This window comes from Rhinolophus sinicus, chromosome 3, assembly GCF_057876585.1.
Source record: "Rhinolophus sinicus isolate RSI-liver-muscle chromosome 3, RSI-T2T, whole genome shotgun sequence".
NCBI lineage: Eukaryota > Metazoa > Chordata > Mammalia > Chiroptera > Rhinolophidae > Rhinolophus > Rhinolophus sinicus.
Genome location: NC_142503.1, coordinates 59,522,219 through 59,535,293, shown reverse-complemented (window position 1 = coordinate 59,535,293; position 13,075 = coordinate 59,522,219). Strand labels below are relative to the sequence as shown.

Genomic DNA, 13,075 nt, shown 5'->3' with positions numbered 1-13,075 from the left:
AAGCAGAAAGTTTTATAGTTTCACATTCTAGGGAGATTTTTATTATAGAATCCTTAGCAGAGAAATAGTTCATCTACAGGGATATTTTAGTAAGTATTGGAAATTTGTCAAAAGACAAAATGTGATTGGAGTATAATAAATCATTACTCGGTATAATATTATAAGAGATAATGATGAAACCTTCAGAATTATGATCTTCTGATTAGCTACCAGCATGTCATAACATTTTTAAAAAACAGCATTTCAGTCACAAAATTGAGTAGGAAAGTAATTCAGCTACTTGCTCTCAAAGACCAGCTGCAAATCCTCATATTCTAATTAAATTACCGCCTCTCATTGCTTGCTTCCCTGCCCCTTCTTAGTTAACAGTCACTCAACTACCTCATCTGGAAAAAGAGCCTCAACGCTATCTTAGCGCTGCCATAACAGAGTATGCACTGTACTTTTATGGCTCGCTTCCTACTTTCCACTCATTTTCGAGAGAGCAAAGTTTATGTCGAAGCTACTTAGGACCCTCCAAAAACTCTCATTTATTTTCTAGGTTCAATTCCAACCAGCGACCTTGCCAAAACAATTTAAAAAGTGAATTTTTAACACAAATGAAGTGTCGAAAAACTCTTTTTAGAAGTAAACAATTTTGAGTTCATATTTAGAATATCTCTAACAATTGTGGTATTTGGAAGTATGTGATAATGAATAAAATTTTATATTTTCAGTCAATTTAATCTAAATACAAGTAATGACACCGTTTAATTTCAACGATATAGGCTCAGTCCATGCTAAATTATATCCTAGTTAAAGTTACAAAGTATAAATCAACATAATTAAATCCAACTAAATTAGGAAAGAATAACAGTGACATAGAGAATTGTAGCAGCAGACGACATTTTCTGAGCATGCAGTATTTGCCTGGCATTGTTCTAAGCACGTCTCTTATATCAAGTCATTTAATTCCCACTCCATCTGTATGTGGTAAGTTACACATCCCCACTTTACAGATGAGGAAGCAGAGGCAAAAAGACGTTGAGGAAGTCACCTAAGGGATTATTCCAGTACCTGGTAAACACAATCAAGAGGCATCCTATATGGGTTTGTCTAATCTCTTGCTCCCTTTATACAATTTCTCATCAAACCAGGTATAAAACCTTCATCTATCCACAGCTATTCACACTGTCCTATGCCCTTGTACAGGTGCAATCCTCTCACGCTGCTCTCCTGCACATTGATGATTACACTCAGGGCAGAGTAACAGAGACCCTACCAGGCCCTACACTTATTTTGCCTACGAAAATTTGAGTCAATTTCACACAGATTTGCACTTAATTGTTCTTTGATTATTTTACATCTAGCTTATGCCTATTCTGAATTGCCCCAAGTATGCTGCATGGTTCCAGAAACAAATCAAGCATAAAAAACATGCCAATTGTTTTTCCCACCCCATAGCACACTGATATTCTGCAAATACCACTTTATTAATAATTATGCATATTACTGAATGCTTACATTTGCCACAAACTATTGATCTTTACATATATTATCCTGTTTAAGTCCCGTAATATTTCTGTATTATAAATAAGAAAACTGAGGGTAAAAAAGATTATGTCCAAGTTTATTACTATACAATGGAACGTGAATTATCTGACACCAGCACCCACAACTCCTAGCTACTGTTATTATGTGATTCTCCCTCCTGTTTTATTTCCACCTCACTCAAAAAACTGTGAGGTCCTTGAAAACCATCTGTGTTATTTAATTCTTACTTAATAAGACTAATTATTGGGTTTTATTTCAATTTATTTACTATTTAACTGATTCTAAATCTTGCTAAGAAAATAAGGGATGAAGTCTTGTGTGAGAATTTTATCCTTGACTGTCATCTGAAAATTTAATGTTAGCATTCGCCCTATACAGTAAATTTCCTTCTACCACCCTGCAGTACAGTTAGCTACACTGTGTACAAGAACGTTGCTCACTATCCAGTATATCCACCCAGATGTTACAGGAAGGTAAAAAAAATTGACTTGCAGGAAACCTTAATTGATGTGGCAGAATATATTCAACACACAGATTTTGGAATCTTACTCTTTGGACTATGTAATCATAGTTTCCTTCAGAAGGTTTTGCTTGTTTTCATATAAATATTGTCCTTAAATTAATTGACCTTAAATTAATATCACCAATTTCTTCCTTTACTTGTTCCCTTATTCCAGGAAATCTAGATTCTGCTCACCTTTCTAAAGTAAGATGCCCATTTAGAAAGATGTAATTCATGAACAAGCTGTAACACAATAACTGCCTTCTGCTTCATAAGCTCAAGCCCACTCTGCTTCATTACCACCCTACTCTCTCTGCAAGGCCACTGCGCCCCAACCCCAGGGGGAGTGGCTGCTACTTTCCAGCAGAAGCTGCTGTACCAGATCCTCTGCCCAAAGTGGACCACTCCTCCTTTTTATCCCTAACCAGTGCCTTCTCAGCTCTCACAGAGACCCACAAATCTACAGGATTTCTTACTGCTACACAGCCCTGTCATCCTTCCATTCGTACAAGTGCCATATCCACATGCTCCTCACCAATACAATGAGCCTCTGCTGGTTGAGGAATCTTCCAGAGTAGATCAAGATGAGAGAGGCTCTTGCTACCAGTATTGTCCCTGGAATCCCCAAATTGATTCCAGAATGCTTTAGAAGCTGCAATATACAGTGCAATAGTACTAGCGGTCAGTTACCCTGGATTACATAGACACTTCTGAAAATTTAATCTGTGAATGTAACAGACTTTAAAACATGATTTCATGTTTTCAAGTGTCCCACTTCCATTTACCTTATCAACTTTTTAAGATGATCCTTTCAAATTTAGAGCTTACTATTTTTATAGAAGTTTCTAGTATACCAAATTCTTAATTTATTGTTTTAGTATTCTTATTTCTAATAATAACAATAATAATAACAATAACAATGGCTACTTACTTGGGCGATTCTGTACGTTCTCTATTAAAGTAGAGTTGAGTAGTTCAATAAACACAGACTCCGACCTTTCTGGTTCGTCGTCTTCCAAAATTGAAATAGTTATTGTTGCCTCACTCTGATTGGCTCTGAAAAGAGCGAATCCAGAAGCTGGTATATAGTCCTTTCCTTGAGTTGCTCTGGCTAAATTAGGTGGAAAATAAGGCAGTTTTTCCATATCATCCAATGTTGCATATGTGACTATGACTTTTCCCATGAGGCCTTTTAACCTTATTATTGACAACGTAATGTTCTGAGTTCTTTCTTCAACTTCAATAGGTCTGTTTTTCTCAGAAAAGATGAAGATCCCATAAGGATCATCACTAGCCAAAACTATTAACGTGGCATTAGCATGAAATCCCAAAGAGCCACTGGAGACACTGAGGATTGACACAGAGAATGTCTTATCCAGTTCTGGGTCTTCGTCCGGCAGTATTTCCACTGTGACGTTGACACTTTTTTGCCCAATTTCAAATGTGACGTTGCCAGAGGTAAAGGCAAGATCACCATCAGGATCAGAGTCTACGCTCCAAAGCAAAGTCACTTGAGACAGTGCTCCATGACTTCTCATAATCTATAAAATATTGAATATTATAATGTGTTAAAACCACCAATTTAGATGTTTATACATAATGATAGGAGCATATTAAATTTTTATTTTATACAAGCTGTTCTCAAAAACATAAGGTTCTTGAGGGCATGGACAATGTACTACCCATTTTTGAAAACCCTCAGAGAGTTCTCCTTACAAAGCAACTGTCACATGAAACAAGAAACAAAAGACTGATTGAACATTTTCAGTTTGTAACTGTATCTTTTCTGCAATTAAAATCTATATAAGTAATAAAGCAAATGTAATTAAAGATTTATTATATTTACACACATCCATGAAATTTTTTACTTACTGCAAAGATAGTATATACTTCATGTTAAGAAACATGTGTAATATTTTCCTGAAAAGTTAACCATAAAACTCATTTTTTTAAAACAATTACATTTCCATTTGTCTTCAATATAATATGAAAAACAAACTCACCAAAAAACCTATTTGACCCAAGGTTATATAAAATATATCTAAGAAAGATAAAATGCCTTTTGTCAATAACATGTTAAGAATAAAAAGCTGCTCCAAATTAGTCCCAACTAACAGTAATTTTTATTTATAGCTAAAATATAAATGTTAGGTCAAAGTAAAATTTGAGCCAGAAATTTTTAAAAACTTGATCCTTTATTGTAATCCTTTTACATTTTCTTTCTTGAGTAATTAGTCATCCTTGCTAAAGTTGTTCAATTTATTCCACAATGGTTTACTGAAGATCTGCCATAAGAGTACAGACGAGATATATTTTGAGTGATCTTTCTTCATTATTTGTATATAGTCTGAGGAAGCTGCGCAAGCTTCTCAGTCCTCTGAGTAATTTAACAATAGAATCCTACTTAACTCCTAGTGGGACAACGCAGAGTAGACACACACACACACACACACACACACACACACACACACAGACCCATACACATGGAGTTATTATTGCTGTTCACAAATGGTTTAGGTTTTCTTTCCTTCTAGGAGACAGATAAGACAGGATTGCACTGGATAACACTGGATAACATTAGCATGGTCATGTGACTTGCTTTGACCAAGGATATGTAAGTGGAAATGCTGTGAATCACTTCCAGAAAGAAGCTGTGAGAGCCAGTACACAATTCCCCAGATCCACATTTCCTGCCTCCATGAATACAGAAGCACCTGCTGAGATGAAGTCTCTCTACTCCTCAATCCCTAAGTGATTAATGATTAAGTTGGGGACATATTCATGAGTGATAAATAAATCTTTCTTGTATTAAACTACTGAGGGTTTGGACACATTTGTTACCACAGCCTATATAAATACAAAAATCTATGAGGAACAGCTCCATTACGTTCCTTAGAGTCAGGAATCCTCAGAATCAGAAGGTAAATTTGTATACAAAATTAAATACAAAACTAAAGACAAATACCAAATCAATATTCAATTATCAGTGTGTATTGTTTATGCCACTAGGTTAATTCCCTTCCTTCTATATAGAAAAAATTAACATAAAGCACACCTTCTTAATACAATAAAATAGTTTTAAAAGAACAGAAAGTGTCTAGGACTGACGGGAAAAATGTACTCACATTTAATATAACAGTGCTGTACCCATCTTCTGGTTCAGTTCCACTGACAACGAGTGACTCAGGGCTGAATTCAAATACACCATGAGCATGGTCAGAGGCTGCAATTGTCACTAGAATTTGGGAAGCCACTCCTAAACTGGCTGCATGAATAAGTTCCAACAGAGAGTAACAAAATGTTAATCAGTAATTTACAAACTCAAGGAAATGGCAAGGAACAACCTTTTGAAAAGAGTTGTACCATTCACTGTACATACTTCTAATTTATTTTAGAAAGAAAGGCAGATACCAATGGTTGCCACACATATTCATGCTTTAATGACCCTTCTCTATTTTGGCACCAATGTGATATACAAGTGCTGCATAAGCATTTGCAGATGAATAAGGAAAACTTGTTTTCCTTTTTCTTCTCTATGAAAGAGAACATTCTTCCACACAGAATACATGAAGAAAGTCTCCCACGACCTTTACTGACCTCAGAAGAACATGAGCCAAATGAGTCTTACCTTTATGAAACAGTGGTTTCCCTATGATTTTCATCAATCTGATTGAACAGATTCTTGGTTTCCAAATGTGCATTAATTCTAGGACAATTTTTTCAGCATATTATGACATTATAGATCTACCTCTCCTGGTTCCAAAGAGTCTAATCCTATAACTGAAGAAGTATTTAATTTTTTTTCCTGAGAAGTATGTTCAACTCCTATGTTGTATTAATTGATGCAGACAAAAAAGTGAACGATCCCAAAAGTGGTAATTAAATAGAGGTTACATGACACATTGACAGAAATTAGGAATGAGTTGGGTGGGGCCATGAGTTTTGACACTAAAATATAAAGCCTGACACTGTGAAAAATGAGCATTTGAGGATTAGAAAGAGTTCTCCCTCAAGAAACAGGTATTCTATGTATTCTCTCCTAATACGAATAAAAATATTTGAAGTAAAGGTTGAATCATGTTTGTACATGAATCTACTTCAACCAACATCCTCTCTTCTGTATTCCTTCCCATTAATTGGCAACTTATTCTCCCCGTTTCTTTTTATTTTCTTCTTAATTTCTTTGTCTCGCTTGTTTTGATTAAATGCTACATATAAAGACTTATGGTTCTTTTTGTAAAGAAAATCAAAGTGATACATTTAACATGAAAATATAAATGTTCTATTTATCTCTTTTTAGGGCTTCAAAGCTATCTAAAATGTTTTTCAATCACTTCTGTAAATGACATTCAAGCCAAATTTCTATTACAATTGGAATCAGGACACTGCAGTAGGCTAATACACAGAGGAGAGTCTGAGCGTTGGAGGCAAAGACTTGATTCTGACTTGATCATTTTCTAGCTGGATGACTACAACATGAAACAAATAATACTTCATGACATGGAGCAAATAACACTTCTGAACGTTGCTGTGGTGGTTAATGAGATAAAATATACAACGGACCTGCACACAGTAGGTATCAACAAGTGGTTAGTGTTGTTGTGTCTAAAAAGATAAAATACAGAACAGTAAATGGCCTTGGAACAGCTGCTTACCACGTTTGTGAATAGTTGGAAGGAAGAATTCCATGTCCCCATCACCACTACCACTGCCATCAACCCTAAAGAGTTCAGTCACTTTACAAGGAAAGACACACAGAGACACAACCCACAGAACACACATTGACACAATGAGAAAATTAAGAGCTCTTAAAACATATCCAGCAATGAGGAAAATGCAGCAATATTAATCCAATGACATGCATTCTTCCCACACAAAAAAAAGGTATAACATTAGCGAAGATACCAATTTACAGAAACTTCATTCATAGCTTCAAGAAATACTCCACATAAGTTTTAATTGTTATCTCCATTTCTGCCAATTTAATTATAAATTTTCACTTATAGCAATATAAATTGCTTTTAGCATTTTAAATATTTTAAAAATATTTGTTTGTGTGTATAAGCCTACACTTAGACCTATATACCTGTGACAGTCATCTTACCACTCACAACAACCGATTCAAAATTAGGGAAATGCATCTAATATTTACCTCCAGGAATACATTCAAATTCCCACCTTATTTACCATTCTCAGCCTTGATCTCCCTTTTGCAACTGACATTATGGAAAGAACCCTAGGAGAACAGTCTAAAAATCTCCGCTTTAGCCTTGGCTGCGACAGAAACCAGCTGCAAAACTTTCAGCAAGTCACTAAGCCTTTTGCTACCTCACTTTTCTCATCTATAAAATGTGCTGCCTTTTATAGAATTGCTGTAAAGATCTAATAAATAATATCATAAATTATAAGGCAATATATAAGGATTATCATAAAGAGAAAGTGGTTTTACCTTCACTTCCAATACATGCTATCCCCCAACCATTATTTTATCAAATGTTTGCAAACAGTGAAGACAGGAAGGGCAGTGATGGTGGCAATGGAGAACAGGGCTAGGAGAAGCAAGGCCATATCCACACGAATGAGCTTCGCCTGGTACCCTTGACTGGCATGCTACTTTAATATCTGCTCTGCTCTTCCATTCCCCTTGATAGGACTGGGATATACCAGACAAAAATGTTATGGCACCCGAAACTCGAAATCATCTTAGAAACTTAAGAGGCAAAATGGATTGCAGAGGCTATCCAGTGTATGGCTTTGCCCCCATCATCCACAAGTTGTGAGAAAGAGGAGTGAAGTTCAACAGCAATGTACTCTGGCTAGCACAAAATATCTATTTAGGTGGCTATCTTATATGGAATCAGCTTTATAGACAAAAGAGTATGGGATAAGAGTTGCTCCCTTGACTCAGAAGAATTTAGCTCTACAAGTTATTTCATTTCTTAGGCGGCCCAAGGCTATGACTCAAGGAGTAGAGGCCAGTGTCTAGATGCCTTTACCTCTAATCCCAACTCACTTCACGGGGAGAGAATCGGATTCTCCGCCACCACTGTTTAGCAAGAAACTATAAGACTGGTTTCCAAATGAGTATTCATGCCCAATGAATACACAGCAATGCATATTATAAAGATATGGGAAAATATTTCTGCACAAAATCAAAAGTCTCACAACGTCACAAATATTATTCCTGAAAAATATTTGATGTCCCTTATTAATCAATATTAGGTAATGATCACTAACATCTTCTGAATTATATAAGTATTTTTAGATATAAATGTTACAAAGACTAACTTTTCAAATAATTTATAGTGACCTTTGATTAATGAAGTTCTGTCATGAAAATAATGATTTGAAGATCTGAGGACTTGTCTCTAGAGGACAAGCAAACCTGGTATTATTACATGCCACCCACCAGACAGGTCATCCAGCATATTTTTACTGTTTTATGCAGTCAACCATGTGGTGTCATTTAATCATGTGGTGTCATTTAATCATTTCCCTGGCTTGGCCTCCTTTGCTTTCACCTGCACTTTGGGAACACAGGGAAGGGAAACTTGGGGAAATGTGGCACACTTAACCCAAAGTCTCATTACATTCTTAAAGATAACCTTAATAATCTTAATTTTTTTGTCCTACCCAATCTGTCCTTGTGCATGGCTTATACAGTACTATGATTTTCTTCATCAAAACATGAAGATAATAAGACAATGGAAGAAACTGTCCTGATGAATATCATACCAACTAATTTCTTTATAAAGGTAATATGGTACATATCACATGTAGTCTACAATATCCCCACTAGCACCTGATAATCAAACACATTTAATATTTCTGCAAGGAAACATATATAAATAAACTAAGTGGCATAAATAAAGATTATAAGTAGCATCTCTTCAATGCAGATGAGTTTGGCCATGAAATGGATTTTGACTCAAAAATCTTTGATAATAGGAGCTTTCTGAATATCAGAATTGAGGATAAGATATTGCTGACCTCTTTCATTGATAATCACTTCATTATAGGTTATCCAAAAGGATTAGTTTTTACCTGGGCTACACCTGGAGAAAACTCTAAAGAAGCTACTTTGAAAAATTGAAAAAAAGGAAGAAAGGAGAGAGGTGACTATAACTGACCACTATAATTTGGTGATTCAGTACAATTACCCTACTTCATTCTAAAAGCACATCTACTTAAGGAAAAAAAACAATGGGTAATAAAAGGGGAAAAAAACACCACAGTAGGTGGTGTCCTTACAACAAACAATAGAGATAGTAGCTCAGAATTAACCAAACCTCACAGCAAAAGAATATGTAAATAAAACCATGAGTTGATGATTAATTTCTAAAACTAATATTCTAAACTGATGTATAGAGATGAAAATTTTCTTTTTACTAAGAAAGGGACGATACATCAGAAATTGTCTACCATTTATCTTAAGCAATTATTAACTTTCAGGCTCTTCTTTCCCAAAACTAGTAATTCACTCATTTATTAAAAATAGTGACATGAAAGAAATGTATTTCTTTAATAGAATCTACAATCATCACAGTGGGTAGAGAAACAAATATTTTATATTTTTGAGTCACCAGTCTTACCTCCTCCCTCTGGGTTTAACAACTCAGCTTTAAAAGACTTTTCCAATTCAGGGATAGAATTATCAGTGATGTTAACAGAAATGTATTTATATCTTTCTCCTGGTTGAAATTCTAAGGTTCCGGCAACACTCTGAAATACAAATAAAAGATTTTTCCATTAGATTATAATTAGTCTGTATATGAATGTGCAAAATGAAATTTTTACTATGTCCCAAATAATTACAAATACTGAAGCAGAACATAAATATAAAATTGAAAACACATAAGTGTTTTTTAAATTCCAAATAAATATTCTCCAACTAACTAACATCGATAAATTTTTATTTCTCTTATTTGCCTATTCAGCAAAAATGTAGTCCAGGAAAATGAGAAATGTGACAACCACAAAATTCCTAAAGAATTAATTCAATGAAATGCACTGAATTCTCTTGAACAAGTATATTTAGAACCACTCAACTTATATCATTAAGCAAGTTAAATACTGAGTGCATAATAATAACGGCATTTTGATTCTAATAATTTTTTCAAGTAATAATAAATACCAGTCCATTGGGCATTAATCACCTTTATTATACTTGCAATTGCAATTCATAATATAGCTGTCCCATCAGAAAAGTTCCCATACCACAGGAAGAACAGTTATTCAAACTCAAAGGCCCTTTCGCTCCTGTTACCTCTTATATAAGAATTTTCCCTTCAATTTATGAGCATAAATTTTAAAGTAGTTTAAATGTTTCTAATGTTAGCTTGTGTAGCTAACTATATGTCATCTTGTCAAACTATTAATGATCTTAAAGCTAAACTGAACAACCCAAGTACCAATTCACTTAATCACTTATTTATTAACTTTTTAAAATATTTATCCAACATATAGCATGCTCATGGCACCATTTTTGATGCTTCCAATTCAAAAACATCTACGACAAATCTCTAGCTCCATCAAGAAGATTCCTAAAGTGTAAAAATGTAATAAAACAATTCAAATAGAATAACAACTGGTATAAAAGACATATAATTAGCTTAAAAAGGAAATAATGAACTTTGCCTGGAGTATAGTCGCCAATGGAATAATTCTACAAGTCTTAAGAACAGAAGTAACATTTGACTGTCTTAGGAAACCATTTTATTTGACCTTAGCAAAATCTTACACAATTGGACATTTCATGTTCTAGAAACATGTTCTTCTCTGGTATTCCATGATATCACATTCTCCTGTTTTTCCTACATTTCCAGCTCATCCCTTTTAGTGTTCTTTGCCAATTTTAACATTCTCCTGTGATCAATAAAAACTTGTTAATCAGACCCTCCCTAGGCTTTCTCTCTAGATAAGGCTATTATACTCTAGGTTTTTAACATCATTTATATGCTCCCAACTCCCAAATTTCTACTTCCAATCTCTGATATCCAGATTTAAATATTAATACTTATTTCAAATTTTTTAGAATTTTTAAATTCATAATCTTCCCTTAAAATTAGCCAATTCTTTCCACTGCACTAAATTGTAGAGTAAGAAGTTGCTTATGCCAGGAACTAGGGAGTCACTTTTGACACCCTCTTTGCTTTATCCATCACACTAAACAATCCTCAAATCCTGCCATTTTAACTCTTAATATTTCTTGTGCCCGACTACTTCTGTTACCTGCATAGCCCAAGATACTATTACTTCTTGCCTTGCTCCACAAAAAGGACTTTTTACTGGTCTTTCTACATCAGTGTCTGTATCTTCTCATCCATTATTTGTGGTTCAGCCTAATGACCTCTTATAAATACACAACAATTTCAATAACTTCTTGTTTTCAAAATAAAAGTGATCTAATCTGTAAGGCCTAGTATGATCCAGGCCCTGCATATCTTATCTCTCATCACCACACCAACTCTCCAGGTTCCAGAAACATGGGTCATCTAGCTGTTCCTCTGACAGCCTGTGATTTTCCTTACATTAGGGCCATTTTACCATTTAATTTGGGTCATTTTTCTAGTTTCAAGTAATTCCTCCCCCTTCATCTAGTTGTCTAGTTTTCTCCTACTTAAATTTCAGAGCTCTCAGTTTAGCCATCACTTTCCCAATAAATCCCTCCTTGACTAACCAGACTATGTCAACACCCATCTCTCTCCCAGAGTACCAACTTTGAATATTTCCCGCAACTATGATTCAATCTTTAATTAGTTGTTTAATTTCACTCAAGATCTGGAAGTAAACATCTGGATGGCGGGGACCACCTGTAATTTGGTATATGAGAATCAGGTTAAGAATGGTGATATCTGATATTCAGTTGCCTCCTTTTCAGTACACGATCATTGCTGGCACCTCCCCTCTCTCCCCCTCACATAATCAAATACACACACTCACATACACAGCCTAAGAATTCTTACTTTTGTGGTACCATGGAGCAGAGGTAGCCGAAGTATCATAGAGAAGTGGTTAAGGCGAAAGTTACTAGGTTTTCAGGGATAAGCAAAGGCAATAGTTCAAGGTGGTAACAAGTGACATATAGGACATCTAAGCCCCCCTGAAAATCCTCACAAATGTCTACAAGGGTATTAGCCTTCCAACAGTCATGAAGGGTGGGAACGTAGGTTTTTGTTTTGTTTTAGTCTAGTTATTAAAGAAAATGCAATCCAACTCGAGAGTGGGAAAGTCCAGACTACCTAGAAATTGAAGACCATCAATATAAGGACTAAAGTATTTCTTTAAGAGAATACAGAGAGGACAATACTAAGCCAAGCTGCAATATATTGTGGAATATGTTACATACCAAAGAAGATAAAGACACAATAAATGTCAGGACAAGAGATATAGAGTGTGAGAAAGAAAAAACCTGAGAAAACTTTGCTGACTGGACTACAGACAAAATTAATTGAATTCAATTAACCAAGGTTTCTGCGGTTTGGAAGGAAAAGTCTGTACAAATTACTGAACGCTGCACAATTGTGTGGGTCTTACTGGATTTAAAGAAAAATGATTCTTTGGGATAACAGAAATATTGAAGGATATAAAATACTTCTTGAGAAGTATAGCCAAGAAGAAATTATGAGCATTTGCTTAATATGAGTATTGATGATAGTAAGAATAGATAGTGGCTGAGTGTTACTATACAGGTGCCATGTCTAGTACGAGACACTTAAAACACTGCCATCAATCGTCAGAGGATCCTGCTCAGCAAATATTGTTTCTCTCTTACAGATAAGGAAACTAGAGTTAGGAAAGATTGAGTTGCCCAAGGCCACACATTTAGAAGACACATTTAAACCAATTCCAAATGGTAGGCTGGCTGCCTGGCTTGTGTGTTTGTCTGTTTGTTTGTTTGTCTGTTTATTTGCCAGTATCATACTGCTTCTCACTTGGAGGAAAAAAAATATTAAAATTGAAAAGACATGAACATATAATTTTTTTTATAATTTTAGTTTTGCTTGATGGATGCAGACAAGAGGATTTAAAATGTGTAAG

General features: G+C 35.0%; 1 protein-coding gene across 1 annotated transcript in view; it reads right to left on the bottom strand.

Moving 5' to 3' along the window:
• The window catches only part of ADGRV1 (adhesion G protein-coupled receptor V1), a 503,930-nt gene that overhangs the window by 399,718 nt on the left and 91,137 nt on the right, over window positions 1-13,075 (bottom strand). Inside the window, exons 25-28 of the mRNA XM_019734240.3 lie at window positions 9,628-9,757; window positions 6,691-6,771; window positions 5,161-5,300; window positions 2,967-3,576 (exon numbers count right to left, since the gene is read on the bottom strand). Coding sequence (XP_019589799.3) covers window positions 2,967-3,576; window positions 5,161-5,300; window positions 6,691-6,771; window positions 9,628-9,757 — 961 coding nt within the window. The remainder of the gene's footprint in view (window positions 1-2,966; window positions 3,577-5,160; window positions 5,301-6,690; window positions 6,772-9,627; window positions 9,758-13,075) is intronic.